This window comes from Scyliorhinus torazame, chromosome 10 (genome assembly GCF_047496885.1).
Source record: "Scyliorhinus torazame isolate Kashiwa2021f chromosome 10, sScyTor2.1, whole genome shotgun sequence".
Classification (NCBI taxonomy): domain Eukaryota; kingdom Metazoa; phylum Chordata; class Chondrichthyes; order Carcharhiniformes; family Scyliorhinidae; genus Scyliorhinus; species Scyliorhinus torazame.
In genome coordinates, this window is record NC_092716.1 from 118,831,024 (window position 1) to 118,848,282 (window position 17,259).

A 17,259-nucleotide genomic window follows, 5' to 3' on the forward strand; every position below is an offset into this window, starting at 1 on the left:
CGCTATTCAAAAAGGAGGGTAGAGAGAAAACAGGGGCAGGGATTCTCCAAGCCTCCGCGCCGCAATTGCGCTCGGCGCGGGGGTGGAGAATGGGGCGTCAGACCCGCGATCGGGTCCGACGCCGTCGTCGCCAATCGTGCGCACGCAGTCGACGTGGCGCCGGTCGGGGGCCATTGAAAGAGGCCCCTGCGCCGATCCTCCGCCGGCAACTGGCCGAGTTCCCACCGGCGTGGTTCACTCATGGTTCCACCCGGCGGGCACTCAGAGTGACGGCTGCGGACTGGGGGGCGGTGGGATCTGTCACCAGGGGGGGCCTCCAGGACAGCCAGGGTTCCGATCGGAGGCCACTACAATGAAGTTACTGTGAAAAGCCCCTAGTCCCACACTCCGACGCCTGTTCGGGTTCACAGAGGGAGAATTCAGAATGTCCAAATTACCGAACAACATGTCTTTTGGGACTTGTGGGAGGAAACTGGAGCACCAGGAGGAAACCCACGCAGACATGGGGAGGAAGTGCAGACACCGCAAAGACAGAGATCCAAGTTGGGAATCGAACCTAGGACCCTGCCGCTGTGAAGCAACAGTGCTAACCACTGTGCTATCATGCAGCCGATTACGGGTAGTGTCTCGATATGGATTGAAAGCTGGTTAGCAGACGGGAAGCACACAATTGTGATAAATAGGCCTTTTTCTGATTGGCAGACAGTGGCTAGTGGGGTACCGCAGTGATCTGTGCTAGGACCCCAACTATTCACGTTATATATTAATGATTTGGACGACGGAACTAAATGTATTATCTCCAAATTTGCAGATGATACAAAGTTGGGTGAGAGACTGAGCTGTGAGGAGGATGCAAAGATGCTTAAGCAGGATTTGAACAGGCTGAGTGAGTGGCCATATGCATGGCAGATGCAGTACTTCAATGATTCTAGTGATGACGTCAAAAGATTGTAGTATAACGTGAATAAATATGAAGTTACCTGCTGCGGTAGCAAAAATAGGGAGGCAGATTGTTATTTGAATGGGTGTAAATTGAGAGAGGTGGATACTTAGTGAAACCTTGGCGTCCTCGTGCATTAGTTGCTAAAAGTGACTGCAGGTACAGCAGGCAGTAAAGAAGGCAAATGGTATGTTGGCCTTCATAGGGAGAGGATTTGAGTATAGGAATAGGGATGTTTTACTGCAATTGTATAGGGCATTGTGAGGTCACACCTGGAGTATTGTGTGCAGTTTTGGTGTCCTTACCTGAGGAAGGATGTTCTTGCTATGAAGTGCAGCAAACGTTTACCAGGTTGATTCCTGGTATGGCGGGACTGTTATATGAGGAGAGACAGTTAGTTAGTCAGTTAGGATTATCATTTTTTGAATTTAGATGAGTGAGAGGGGATCTCATAGAAACTTAGAAACTTCTAACATGATTAGACAGAGTAGATTCAGAAAGAATGTTTCCGATGATGGGGGAGTTCAGAACTAGGGGCCACTGTTCGAGGATAAGGGGGTAAACCTTTTCGGACTGAAGCGAGGAGAGATTTCTTCACCCATAGAGTGGTGAATCTGTGGAATTCACTAACACAGAAAGTAGGAATTAGATATAGCTCTTGGGGCGAAAGAGATCAATGGATATGTGGGGAAGGCTGAATCAAGGCATTAATGATTGCCATGATCATAATGAATGGCAGAGCAGGCTCAAAGAGCCGAATGGCCTCCTCCTGCTCCTATTTTCTCTGTCATTTTCTATGTATGTGAGAGGCAGGAGTTATTTGGGGCTCGTAAGAAAAATCTATTTGAACCAGAGGCTGTTCACAGTCTGGAATACATTGCTTGGGGGTGGGGGGTGGTAGTGGAGGCTGGTTTCCCCACATCCTAAACAAAGTATCTGGAGGAGCACTTGACATGTCATAATATTCACGGCTATGGTCCAAGTGCTGATGAAATGGATTAGGTAGGTAGGTCAGGTGCTTTCCATCTGTGGGTGCAGAAGATAGGCCGAAGAGCCTCTTCTGCATTGTGTGGTTATGTGACCACTAAACCAGCAAAAAGGGAATAATCTAAGTTTCCTCTGATTTTTTGTGCTGAGAGGTAATGTACTCCAGTAATGTTAATAGTTACATATTAACAACATCACATTTCCTATTGTATTCAGTCTTGGGTTGATCCTATTGAGTGGGAAGTCCTGCATTGTGATCCATGCGAATGATTGTTAAAGTGCGGGTACAGCTTAAAGAGCTTACAGGATGTCAAGATGGTATCATCATTCACTGATAACAAGGAGTTACCGTGCTTGCTGGGTTTTGGTGGGCCATACAAAATGGTGATGGCAGGCTTCATGAAGAAAAATGTTGAAACTCGCTGCCTGGGTCAACTCTTTGTTGAATTATATTGTTAAGTGAGTTGCTTTTCTATATAATGAAGTATTGACATTTAAATTAAAGCTTGCTGTTTTCCAAACTGGACAGTTCCAACATTCCCAAGAGATTTAATTATTTTTCTTTTGCGAGCCCGGGGCTCGCATGTGTTGAGTCTCCTTGTCAGGGTTAGATTTAACATTGGATTTCATTGAAACTGTGCTTCTGACACTGGATTGTTTAAAAAGGTTCTCAGGACTGGCTCATCCTTACAGTCTTTCAGAACTTTGCGGTCTGAAGCTGAACCTCGAAGGGACAGTTAATGGAGTTTCCTCCTGCAGTAAAACACCTGGCTTCAGCTTCCAGGCTCTTTTCTGTGGAGAGTTTCTGACAATTTTTCTGAGCATCTCCAACTTCTGTTAGGAACTTCACGCAGGTCAGACATTCTGTTTAAATGTTTGTTTTTTCTTAGTCTGTGAACATTATAGTGAGGTTTTTGATCCTGAGCTGGCACCATCTTAGAATATAAGAACTAGGAACAGGAGTAGGCCATCTGGCCCCTCGAGCCTGCTCCGCCATTCAATGAGATCATGGCTGATCTTTGTGGACTCAGCTCCACTCTCCGGCCCGTACACCATATCCCCGAATCCCTTTATTCTTTAGAAAGGTATCTATCTTTTTCTTAAAGATGTTTAAAGAAGGAGCCTCAACTGCTTCACTGTGCAAGGAATTCCAGAGATTCACAACCCTTTGGGTGAAGAAGCTCCTCCTACACTCCGTCCTAAATCTACTTCCCCTTATTTTGAGGCTATGCCCCCTAGTTCGACTTTCCCCGACCAGTGGAAACAACCTGCCCGCATCTATCCTATCTATTCCCTTCATAATTTTATATGTTTCAATAAGATCCCCCCGCATCCTTCTAAACTCCAATGAGTACAGTCCCAGTCTACTCAACCTCTCGTCATAATCTAATCCCCTCAACTCTGGGATCAACCTAGTGAATCTCCTCTGCACTCCCTCCAGTGCCAATATGTCCTTTCTCAGGTAAGGAGACCAAAACTGAACACAATACTCCAGATGCGGCCTCACCACCACCCTATACAATTGCAGCATAACCTCCCTAGTCTTGAACTCCATCCCTCTATCAACGAAAGACAAAACTCGATTAGCCTTCTTAATCACCTGTTGCACCTGCACACCAACTTTTTGCGACTCGTGCACCAGCACACCCAGGTCCCTCTGCGCAGCAGCATGTTTTACCATCTTACCGTTTAAATAATAATCCATTCTGCTGTTATTCCTCCCAAAATGGATAGCCTCACACTTGGCAACAATGAATTCCATCTGCCAGACCCTAGCCCATTCACCCAACCTATCCAAATCCTTCTGCAGACTTCCGGTATCCTCTGCACTTTTTGCTTTACCACTCATCTTAGTGTCGTCTGCAATCTTTGCCACATTGCCCTTGGTCCCCCAACTCCAAATCGTCTATGTAAATTGTGAACAACTGCGGGCCCAACACTGATCCTTGAGGGACCCCACTAGTTACAGGTTGCCAACCAGAGAAACACCCATTTATCCCCACTCTCTGCTTTCTGTTAGTTAACCAATCTTGGAAACGTATTGGTTATAGAATCCTGTCTCTTAAATAATTATTCGTAGTCTTCAATAGATAAACAGCAAGTCTATTTAATGACTTGCAACTAGCTATATATATGTACAGTAAAATATACAGGCAAGCAGCTATCTCCATGTTTAGATCTTTAGACCACTTTGGTCAACACCATACTGATCGAGGTCTATGTCACGTACCTCGTTACAACACTACGTGGCGGTATAGTACTGAGTCCCACATTAACGCTCCATGTTCCAGATACTTATACTACAATTGTGATCTGAAATTGTTGAAATTCAATGTTGAGCCTGGAAAGCTATAAAGTGCCGAAGTGAGGGATGAAATTATGTTTTTCGAGCTTACATTGAGTTTTATTAGATGAGTTTAGGAGATTGGAGTGGGAGTGAAAATGACAAGAGAGTGGAAGCTTGGAGTCGCCCTTACCAACTGACTAGAGATGTCCAGCAGAGTGATTTTTGATCCACCCAATGTTCAAGACGCGTTTCATGAATGGTGAATAAGGTATGCAAATAAAAGTAAGTACATGCAATTTGATTTGAAACACAGAATGCGTTTTGGGGGTCCCAGGATTGTGGACGGACGTATCCCAAGGGCTTGCATGGGAATGTGTCATGAGAAGGTTCAGTGGATGCAATCATCCATGGAACACAACATCGTGGGCCGAAGGGCCTGTTCTGTGCTGTATTTTTCTATGTTCTATGTTCTAACACAGAAAGTTGACATATAGGCGCAGCAAGCAATGGGGAACCAAATGGCATGATGACCTATATTGCAGGAGCATTGGAGTATATAAATAAGGAATTGTTCCTCCAACTAAATAGATCTGTGGTGAGACCACACCTGGAGCATGGTCTGAACTTTTGTTCTCCGCATTTAAGGAGGGCGGTATGGTGGCAGGGTGGTGAGCACTGCTGCCTCACAGTGCCTGGAACCCGGGTTCAAATCCAGCCTTGGGTGACTGTCTGTGTGGAGTTTGTACATTCTCCGTATCTTCCTGAGTTTCCTCTGAGTCGTTCTGTTTCCTCCCACAGTCCAAAGATGTACAGGTTAGGTGGATTGGCCATGCTAAATTATCCCTTCTGTTTTATAAAGGATTTGTGGATCAGTTGATGTCAGTGTTGCTGGATATGTTAAATGATTCCGTGTCGGGGGAGGGAGGGGGGGTGTAGGCATCGATTTTACTGAGCCTGAAGAAGGATAAGGATCCTATGGGGTGTATGTTGTATCAACCCATTTTGTTGTTGGATTCTGATACTACGTTGTTCGTGGAGGTGTTGGTAATGCATTTGGTGTCCTGCATTCCAGAGGTGACTTTGGAGGAGCAGACTGATTTTGTTAAGGGCCGGCAGTTATCAGCCAACATACAGCGATTGTTAAATGTCGTTCTGACCCCCTCCCCAGTGTCCGAACCAGAGGTGATTATTTAAATTGATGCTGAAAAAACATTTGATAGAGTTGAGTCGGGGAACCTACTTGAAATTCATGGAAGGATTGGCTTTGGGCCGAAATTTATATCATAGATTCTGTTTTTGTACAGAGCCCCCACAGTTAATATGTATAAGAATGCCTGAGTTCAGGTTACGTCCAATTGAACAGAGGTACAAGAGAGGGTTGTCCATTGTCTCCATTTTTGTTTGCCTTGGCAATCGAGCCACTGGCCATTGCATTGAGGTCATCCATCAGGTGGAGGCGGAAGCAGAATAGGATGTCTTTACATATGGATGATCTGCTTATATATATCATGGACCACTCTCCAATGTACAGGAGACAATGAAACTACTTAGTAGTTTTGTTCCTTCTCGGGCTATAAGCTGAATCTGGGCAAAAGTGAATACTTCCTGATGGGACGTTGCCGTTTCTCCTGTCCAGAACTAGCTTCCATTATTTGGGAATCTGGGTGGCCCATAATTGGGCCTCGCTCCACAAATTTAGCTTTGCTAGTCTGCTGAATGCAATTAAGACTGAATCAAAGGTGGGATGTCTCCCCTCTGTCCTTGGAAGGCAGGATGCAGACCGTGAAAATGAACACGTCTTTCTCTGACTCCAGTCTTTCTCCTGTTATGGGCCAGGGTTTAGAAAACTCCAAAGTATATCATGGACTTTACCTAACCTACAACTTGTAATAGATTTTGATTATGAGGAGCACAAGGGCTTACTTTCCGGGTGTTATGCAACAGAGACCTTAAGTATTTTTAAACAAAACAATGTTTATTCTATGCATTCAGTTAACATTTTATAAACACACAGTAAACATTTTATGAACTACCCCCCACAGTTACAGTACTCTATATGTAACCCTTAATAACTTTCCTAACAACATCCATAAGCCAAACTTTTTTAACAAAGCAGTAGGTATAAATTATTTCCACAAGACAGCTATCACTTTAAAATTATCAAGTGATCTGGATACCTTTTAATATACAGAGAGAGAGACAAAATGAACCTTCCTTGTCTGAATTCAGCTTTCAACTGCCTAAAACGAAAGTGAAACACAAAGCCATAAACAGCTTCCAGCTCAAAACGAAAGTAAAAGTCAGAGACACAACCCAGATCCACCCACACAATGACATCAATGCAGCTATTTGATAAACACCCATTTCTTAAAGGTACACCCCCAATACACTCCCTAAATCTTGCTTTTGTACGGTCAACAGAATGATATCCTTCTTTATTTGGGAGGGCAAGACCCCACGGAATCATAGGAAGAATCGTAGGAGAGAGGGACAGCTGATGGACCTGGCGCTACCTAATTTGATATTTCATTATTAGGTTGCAAATATTGAAAGGGTGCAAGGGTGGCTGAGGGATCCAGGATATGTGGGTCGGCGTGTGGCGGCAGGCTCATCTAGAGGTTCGAGTCTGGCGGTCCTGGTCACGATTCCCATTTCCATCTTTCCCTGCATAATTTACCTCGAGGCCGGTAGACATTTTGAGGATTTGAGGCAGTTTAAGCAGCACTTTAGCTGGGTTCCATGTTAATGTTGGCCCCTATTTGCAGGAACCATCTGTTTGTGATGTCTGGGTTGGAGTCGTCATTCAGGGCATGGGGGAGGGAGGGTTAGAGACGTTTGGGGACATGCTTATTGAAGGGACATTCACTGGTATGAAAGAGTTATTGGAGAAGTTTCATCTCCCAAGAACTAATGTATTTAGCTACTTGCACGTTTGCAAATTTTGTGTAGGGAGATTCCTTCATTTCCCCTGATGCCGGCATTGGACTGAGGTGAGCACAGTAAGAAGCCTTACAACACCAGGTTAAAGCCCAACAGGTTTGTTTGGAATCATTAGCTTTCAGAGCGTAACTGCTTCATCAGGTGAGTGAAGAGGTGGGTTACACAAACACATATATAGACAAAGTCAATGATACAAGATGATACTTTGAATGTGAGTCTTTGCAGGTCCAGACAGTGCGACTGGAGAGAAGGATAATCACAGGTTAAAGTGGTGTGATTTGTCTCAAGCCGGGACAGTTGGTAGGATTTCGCAAGCCTGGGCCAGATGGTGGGGGATTAATGGAGTGAGTCATGAATCCAAGGTCCCAGTTGAGGCCATACTCATACATGTGGAATTTGGCTATCAGTTTCTGCTCGGCAATTGTGCGTTGTTTTGGGTCCTGAAGGCCGCCTCAGAGAACGTTTCCCCGAAGATCAGAGACTGAATGCCATTGACTGCTGAAGTGTTCCCCGACAGGAAGGGAACATTCCTGCCTGGTGATTGTCACGCAATGTCCATTCATCCATTGTCTTGCATCATTGGCCTTGTCTATATATGTGTTTGTGTAACCCACCTCTTCACTCACCTGATGAAGGAGCTACGCTCCGAAAGCTAGTGATTCCAAACAAACCTGTTGGTCTTTAACCTGATGTTGTAAGACTTCTTACTGTTCATTTCCTCTGGCAACGACTCCCTCACTCTTGGACAGGTTCACATATCTGGCCCAGTTGGGTGAGGGGAAGATTTCAGATATCTATGGTCATATCCTGTCGACAGAGTAGGCTTCATTGGAGGAAACAAAAAGGAGTGGGAGGCTGAACTGTGTCCATTTTTTGATGGGGGGTGGGCGTGGAGCAAGGCTCTTCACAGGGTCAACTCCACCACCTCCTTTGGTAGGCCCAGCTTGATCCAGTTCAAGGTGGTGCACAGAACACACCTGACTAGGGCGCGGATGAGTGGTTTATTCACGAGGGTAGAGGAGAGGGGCGAACGTTGTGTTCGGGACCAACGAATCATACGCACATGTTTTGGTCTTGCCCTTAACTTGTAAACTTCTGGGTCTCCTTTTTCAGTACAATATCTGGGTTCTGGGTATTCAGCTGGAGCTGAACCTGTAGGTGGCTATTTTTGATGTACTGGAATCGCCCGTGCTGCAGACCGGGGTGAAGGTGGACGCTCTCACCTTCGCCTCGCTAAAGCCCGGAGGTGAATTCTGCTCGGGTGGAAGTCCCGGTGCCACCCAGTGCCTCAGTCTGGCGGAGTGATATGATGCGATTTTTGTATCTTGAGAAGGTCACATATACCACGAGGGGGTAGGTGAAAAGGTCGTATTCGAGGTGGCAGCCTTTCATCTCCTTTTTCAAGGAATTAGTCACCGTCAGTACTGGGGTGGGAGTGTTGGTTTTTGCTAAGTTTATTTAATCATGGGGGTTGGGTTTAGGGCAGGTAGATGTGGGTGGGTTTATTTTGCAATGGATTTTGATGTATGTAATTGTTTTGTTTTACCTTGTTATAATGAAAAAAGTTCCTGAATAAAAATATTTAAAAAAAGAAAGAAATGCAAATCAATAAAACCCCAGAACTCAGGGTCATAGTTTGAGGATGAGAGATAAACCTTTTAGGATTGAGATGAGGTGAAACTTCTTGACCCAGAGAGTGATGAATCTGTGGAATTCATGGCGACAAAAAGTAGCTGAGGCGGAAACGTTGTGTAATTTCAAGAAGGAATTAGTTACAGCTCTTGGGACTAAAGGCATCAAGGGATATGGGTACTGAAGGCGGGATCAGGGTACTGAACTTGATGATCAGCCAAGATCAGAATGAATGGCGGAGCAGGCTCGAAGGGCTGAATGGCCTCTTTCTACTTCTATTTTGTATGTATGTTTCTAAGTAACATGTGAGGAGCAGTTAGAACCACGAAGAGTGCTATGTGAGGGGGAAAAGCGGAAGGTGTCGCATTTACTGTGGTTATTGTTGGTGATTGAAGCGTGGACCAGAATATTACAATGTTAATAATCCCTCAAGAATTCTGTAAGGGGGAGGGGAATATGCATTGGTGTACGGTATCAACGTTCAGGTTGTTATGACACCCTGGGCAAGTGCCAGTTTCAGCCCCACCTGTCCTGGAGTCACAACACAAACAAATTAACCAATAATTTTTCTAACAATACCTGAGGTCTTTGGCGTTTGGCTGTCCAATAATTACAATCACAGGTTTGCAAGTTTAAACACAGTTGCTGTTTATTTATAACAAGAACAGGTACAGTTTGTTAATGATTAACTAATACCTAACTTCCAATTTAACTTGTTTCCCACCCTCCACATGCGCACACACAAGACAGACAAAGACAGAGGGATGGAAAGGGTTAAAATCGTAAGTGAAAGGATAGAGTGCCTTTGTTTCAGATGATGGTTTATAGCATACTTTCTTCACAGCAAGTTTACAAATTAAAATATTTGGTTTGCAGCCTGTAATGGTCTTCTCTGTAGTTTAGAAATGCATTAATCAAAAGTGTTCTGAAGAGGTACTTCCTTTCTCTCCAATCTTGCTTTCAGTTTGTGGTTTGTATTCAGAAACTTGGACAGGGCTAAAGTTACAGCCATTCAGTATTTCATGTCTGTGCTACCGGTGACTAGTGGTGTGCTTCCGGGGTCTGTGCTGGGACCACAACTTTTCACAATACACATTAATGATCTGGAAGAAGGAACTGAAGGCACTGTTGCTAAGTTTGCAGATGATACAAAGATCTGTAGAGGGGCAGGTAGTATTGAGGAAGCAAGGAGGCTGCAGAAGGATTTGGACAGGCTTGGAGAGTGGGCAAAGAAGTGGCAGATGGAATACAATGTAGAAAAGTGTGAGGTTATGCACTTTGGAAGGAGAAATGGAGGCATAGACTAAATGGGGAACTAAATTTTCTAAATGGGGAAATTCTTAGGAAATCAGAAGCACAAAGGGACTTAGGAGTCCTTGTTCATGATCCTCTTATGGTTAACATGCAGGTTCAGTTGGCGGTTAAGAAGGCAAATGCAATGTTAGCATTCATGTCAAACGGGCTAGAATACAAGACCAGGGATGTACTTCTGAGGCTGTATAAGGCTCTGGTCAGACCCCATTTGGAGTATTGTGAGCAGTTCTTTGCCCCGTAAGGAAGGATGTGCTGGCCTTGGAGAGGGTCCAGAGGAGCTATGAGGAGCGATTGATAAGCTATGAGGAGCGATTGAATAAACTCGGTTTGTTCTCACTGGAACGAAGGAGGTTGAGGGGCGACCTGATAGAGGTATACAAAATTATGAGGGGCATAGACAGAGTGGATAGTCAGAGGCTTTTCCCCAGGGTAGAGGGGTCAATTACTAGGGGGCATAGGTTTAAGGTGAGAGGGGCAAAGTTTAGAGTAGATGTACGAGGCAAGTTTTTTACGCAGAGGGTAGTGGGTGCCTGGAACTCACTACCGGAGGAGGTAGTGGAGGCAGGGACGATAGGGACATTTAAGGGGCATCTTGACAAATATATGAATAGGATGGGAATAGAAGGATACGGACCCAGGAAGTGTAGAAGATTGTAGTTTAGTCGGGCAGTATGGTCGGCGCGGGCTTGGAGGGCCGAAGGGCCTGTTCCTGTGCTGTACATTTCTTTGTTCTTTGTTCTTTGTTTGAGGTTCACAAGAATGATCCCTGGAATGAACAGCTTGTCATATGAGGGACGGTTGAGGATTCTGGGTCTGTATTTGTTGGAGTTTAGAAGGATCAGGGGAATCTTATTGAAACTTACAGGATATTGCGAGCCCTGGATAGGGTGGACGTGAAGAGGATGTTTCCACTTGTAAGAAAAACTAGAACCAGAGGACACCATCTCAGACTAAAGGGACAATCCTTTAAAACAGAGATTAGGAGGAATTTCAGCAGCCAAAGGGTGGTGAATCTGTGGAACTCTTTGCCGCAGAACGCTGTGGAGGCCAAATCACTGAGTATCTTTAATACAGAGATGGATAGGTTCTTGATTAATAAGGGGATCAGGGGTTATGGGGAGAAGGCAAGAGAATGGGGATGAGAAAAATATCAGCCATGATTGAATAGTGGAGCAGACTCGATTGGCCGAGTGGCCTAATTCTGCTCCCATGTCTTATGGTCTTTGGTCTTAAAAGTATTATCCATCCTAATCTTACTTTTCAGCTCCTAGTCTGTGGTTCCGTAGTTTGTGACAATTCAAATGTGAGGGGATTTATGCTCCATTACGTTTCATGGATTGAGTTCCATCATCACCCTGTGGCTGAAAACCAAATCCTGCTCATTATGATTCTGCAAAATTACGTTAAATATATTCATCCTGTTTATTAATCTCTCTGCTCCGGTTACTGTGTTCTTCCAATTCATTCCATCTTGCACCATTTACTTATGTCTTGGAGAAGATTCAAAATGCGATCAAAGTTCTGGCCTGAAGATCAGACTCCATTTGATAACATTCTCCAATTTGAGCTTTCTGGTACCATGTGACAAAGTAGCCCACTGTCTATACTTTAGTGTGCGTTTAATAAAACGCATCATACTAGCCAAGGTCTCCATAGAACTATCCAAATTTGATACGTAGTCTCCATATGTTGGCATTGTGCAGGTACAAAGACCGTGTTTAAATTCGCAGCACTGTTCACATTTAGCACAAGTTTCCATTTGATAGCGCAAAGCCATTTGATAATTGGTCACCATTCCATTGACAAGTTCCAGACATGAGTTTCACATTAATTGCACTGCCCAGATCCAGAACTCAGTTTCCATTTGGTAGCAATGCTTAGCCAGTAATTAACCCATTTTTGCTGAATGCAGTAAGAAAACTATAAACTATTCGCAAAGTCTTATCCAATTTTGTTACCAGTCTGATGATTAATTCTCCTGATCTTTTTGGTCTCATTTCTTCTCACAGTTAATCTGCTGGTGATTCTGATCTTAATGCGAGGAAGGTGTGGTTTGTCCCGATGTATCACCTGCTACCTCATGGCAATGGCTTCAGCTGATCTAACTGTTATTTTCACTGATGTGATCATGAACCAGATTATTCCACTTTATTCTACAACGCTATTCTCAAACAACATCACCCTGTGCGGTCTCATTGACTGTCTCACTCATGCAGCCAAAGACCTTTCTGTTTGGTTCACAGTTGCTTTTACCTTTGATCGATTTGTGGCCATTTGTTGTCAGAAGCTGAAAATTAAATATTGCACCTGGAGAACTGCGGTGATCGTTATTGGAGCAGTGAGTGTGCTGAGCTGTCTGAAGAACATTCCTTGGTATTTTCGATATAAAGCTGTCTATCTTGTTTACATACCATTGTTCTGCATGGTGAAACCCAGCTATTATACCTCATCCCTGTGGAAAGCATTTAGTTTCTTTCACCATGCATCAACCCCACTGCTCCCATTTGTTCTGATCCTGCTCCTCAATGCTCTCACTGTCAGGAATATTTCATTGGCGAACAGAGCCCGCAGGAGGCTCCTGGTGGACTGTGACAGGGACAGGAACAAGGATCCAGAGATGGAGAACCGCAGGAAGTCCATCATCCTGCTCTTCAGCATATCGGCAAGCTTCATATTGCTCTGGATGACAGAAGCTGTGTACACCATCCATGAACGAATCACATTAAATCATATCACTGATCGACTGTTCAAAACTCGCCTTCCATTCGTTATTGGTTACATTGGGCCGATGCTCCAGCTCCTCAGTTCCTGCAGCAACACGTGTATTTATGTCACGACCCAGAATAAATTTAGAGAGGAATTTAAGAATGTACTCACTTACCCCCTTGTTGTTATTATTGAGTTTATTAACAAGGGCGACTACAGTGACAACTGACCACCATTCTGCCAGAAGTAGTTATGCTTGATACACCCTCTCTGAAATTCCACCCAAGATTATTACTGAAAGCACAAATAACCACTGAACCACAATTCCAATGCTGTGCCATCTCAAAGATCTGCGATGATATTTGGCTTGGAGCTCATGTAATTCTGACTGATGCAGTTGTGGAAATAATAGTGAGCATAATTCTTAGTTTTAATATTTCTATCAAATAAATAAAATGAAATAAAATGAAAACCAAAGATGGACAATTATACAAAAGAGAGACAGCGAAACTTCACGATGAGTGCCACCATAAATGAGTCCTCTCTATGGCCTGTAAGCCACTCAGCAGTCCAGTAGGTTGCAATGTGGTCCTTCCTTGGTCAATCACATCCTTTTCAATTTATTAGGCCCATTAATCACTCAGCAGCCTCTAGTGAGGGCATTTGCTCCTCCGCAGTCTATCTTTTTCATGTCTTTTCTAATTAATAGTTCATACAGATGCACATGTTTAATGTTGCTAACCTGTGTACTTTGACAGTATTAAAGAAAGGAATTAACTTAATTAAGCTGATTAAATCAGCTCCGTAAAGCTGCTCATCTTTATTAACCAATGGTAGTTTTGATGCATTTTTGCTCACTTCAATGTTTCCTTTCTGGTTTTCTGTAGATGTATGTTCATCTCAATTTTTGCCAACGTGTGCCACTAGCCACTGTGCTCCAACAAGCATTGCTTGTGAAATCAGTGTGTTACATCATGATGAGTATTGTTTATTTATTATTTGGATTTGTACTTAGATTATTTCTCAGAATATTAATCATTGGGACAAAGGTGCAAGGCCCACACATACGAGTGCGTTAAAAGAGCATTTTATTGCACAGAACCAATAAAGCAGATGGATCTGACCACAAAACATCGAACGCTCTGAATCTATAACAATAGTAGTTCAAAGAAATCTGCCAAACGGTTATTATCCATGAAACTGCGATGAGATCTGAGTATACACCCAAGACCCGTCTACTACAGACAATTCAATGAATAAGAATAGGTTACAAATGGTAAAATGGAGAAATAAATCTTTTATCATCCAAATTAAAGGTGTTTATGTGGCTCCAAATACTGTGAGAGGGCATTCCGATCCATTCCGCTGCACATCCACGAGCTCCCTGCCTTGTCTTTCTGTCTGTGCTTTCTCTTCTTGGATTTTTCAGTTCTGTCTGGCTCCTCAGTTGTGTCCAGACTCACTGAACACTTTGTATTTCTGACATATATGTGTAAATATATACTGGAAGCTTCTAGTAATTAACTACTGGTGGCATGGTAGCACAGTGGTTAGTACAGTTGATTCAAAGCTCCAGGGTCCCAGATTCAATTCCCGGCTTGGGTCACTGTCTGTGCGGAGTTTAAACTTTCTCCCCATGTCTGCATGGGTTTCTTCCGCATGCAGTTTGTATATATAAATGATTTGGAGGAAATGTAACTGATTTGATCAGTGATTTTGCGGACGACACAAAGGTTGGTGGAATTGCGGATAGCGATGAGGACTGTCAGAGAATACAGCAGGATTTAGATCGTTTGGTGACTTGGGCGGAGATATGGCAGATGGAGATTAATCCAGACAAATGTGAGGTAATGCATTTTGGAAAGTCTAATACAGGTAGGGAATATACAGTGAATGGTAGAACCCTCAAGAGTATTGACAGTCAGAGAGATCTAGGTGTACAGGTCCATAGGTCACTGAAAGAGGCAACACAGATGAGAAGACATAAGGCATAAGACATAAGAACTAGAAGCAGGAGTAGGCCATCTGGCCCCTCGTGTCTGCTCCACCATTCAATGAGATCATGGCTGATCTTTTGTGGACTCAGCTCCACTTTCCGGCCCGAACACCATAACCCTTAATCCCTTTATTCTTCAAAAAACTATCTATCTTTATCTTAAAAACATTTAATGAAGGAGCCTCTACTGCTTCACTGGGCAAGGAATTCCATAGATTCACAACCCTTTGGGTGAAGAAGTTCCTCCTAAACTCAGTCCTAAATCTACTTCCCCTTATTTTGAGGCTATGCCCCCTAGTTCTGCTTTCACCCGCCAGTGGAAACAACCTGCCCACATCTATCCTATCTATTCCCTTCATAATTTTATATGTTTCTATAAGATACCCCCTCATCCTTCTAAATTCCAACGAGTACAGTCCCAGTCTACTCAACCTCTCCTCGTAATCCAACCCCTTCAGCTCTGGGATTAACCTAGTGAATCTCCTCTACACACCCTCCAGTGCCAGTACATCCTTTCTCAAGTAAGGAGACCAAAACTGAACACAATACTCCAGGTGTGGCCTCACTACCACCTTATACAATTGCAGCATAACCTCCCTAGTCTTAAACTCCATCCCTCCAGCAATGAAGGACAAAATTCCATTTGCCTTCTTAATCGCCTGTTGCACCTGTAAACCAACTTTTTGCGACTCATGCACGAGCACAGCAGCATGTTACCGTTTAAATAATAATCCCTTTTGCTGTTATTCCTACCAAAATGGATAACCTCACATTTGTCAACATTGTATTCCATCTGCCAGACCCTAGCCCATTCACTTAGCCTATCCAAATCCCTCTGCAGACTTCCAGTATCCTCTGCACTTTTTGCTTTACCTTACTTATCTTAGTGTTGTCTGCAAACTTGGACACATTGCCCTTGGTCCCCAACTCCAAATCGTCTATGTAAATTGTGAACAGTTGTGGGCCCAACACTGATCCCTGAGGGACACCACTAGCTACTGATTGCCAACCAGAGAAACACCCATTAATCCCCACTTTTTGCTTTCTATTAATTAACCAATCCTCTATTCATGCTACTACTTTCCCCTTAATGTCACGCATCTTTATCTTATGCAACAACCTTTTGTGTGGCACCTTGTCAAAGGCTTTCTCGAAATCCAGATATACCACATCCATTGGCTCCCCATTATCTACCGCACTGGTAATGTCCTCACAAAATTCCACTAAATTAGTTAGGCACGACCTTCCCTTTATGAACCCACGCTGCGTCTGCCCAATGGGACAATTTCCATCCAGATGCCTCACTATTTCTTCCTTGATGATAGATTCCAGCATCTTCCCTACTACTGAAGTTAAGCTCACTGTCCTATAATTACCCGCTTTCTGCCTACCTCCTTTTTTAAACAGTGGTGTCACGTTTGCTAATTTCCAATGCGCCGGGACCACCCCAGAGTCTAGTGAATTTTGGTAAATTATCACTAGTGCATTTGCAATTTCCCTAGCCATCTCTTTTAGCACTCTGGGATACATTCCATCAGGGCCAGGAGACTTGTCTATCTTTAGCCCCATTAGCTTGCCCATCACTACCTCCTTGGTGATAACAATCCTCTCAAGGTCCTCACCTGTCATAGCCTCATTTCCATCAGTCACTGGCATGTTATTTGTGTCTTCCACTGTGAAGACAGACCCAAAAAACCTGTTCAGTTCCTCAGCCATTTCCTCATCTCCCATTATTAAATCTCCCTTCTCACCCTCTAAAGGACCAATATTTACCTTAGCCACTCTTTTTTGTTTTATATATTTACAGAAACTTTTACTATCTGTTTTTATATTCGGAGCAAGTTTACTCTCATAATCTATCTTACTCTTTATAGCTTTCTTAGTAGCTTTCTGTTGCTTTTTCCTTCAATTTGATACTCTCCCTTATTTCCTTAGATATCCACGAACGATTTTCCTGCTTTCTACCGTCCTTCCTTTTTGTTGGTATAAACCTTTGCTGAGCACTGTGAAAAATCGCTTGGAAGGTTCTCCACTGTTCCTCAACTGTTTCACCATAAAGCCTTTGCTCCCAGTCTACCTTAGCTAGTTCTTCTCTCATCCCATTGTAATCTCCTTTGTTTAAGCACAAAACACTAGTGCTTGATTTTACCTTCTCACCCTCCATCTGTATTTTAAATTCCACCATATTGTGATCGCTCCTTCCGAGAGGATCCCTAACTATGAGATCCTGAATCAATCCTGTCTCATTACACAGGACCAGATCTAGAACCGCTTGTTCCCTCGTAGGTTCCATTACATACTGTTCGAGGAAACTATCGCGGATACATTCTATAAACTCCTCCTCAAGGCTGCCTTGACCGACCTGGTTAAACCAATCGACATGTAGATTAAAATCCCCCATGATAACTGCTGTACCATTTCTATATGCATCAGTTATTTCTTTGTTTATTGCCTGCC

General features: G+C 43.6%; 1 protein-coding gene across 1 annotated transcript in view; it reads left to right on the forward strand.

Moving 5' to 3' along the window:
• The window catches only part of LOC140384862 (probable G-protein coupled receptor 139), a 34,526-nt gene extending 20,497 nt beyond the window's left edge, over positions 1-14,029 (forward strand). The window contains exon 2 of the mRNA XM_072466807.1: positions 12,110-14,029. Coding sequence (XP_072322908.1) covers positions 12,110-13,035 — 926 coding nt within the window. The 3' untranslated portion in view covers positions 13,036-14,029. The remainder of the gene's footprint in view (positions 1-12,109) is intronic.
• The last annotated feature ends 3,230 nt before the right edge of the window (positions 14,030-17,259 follow it).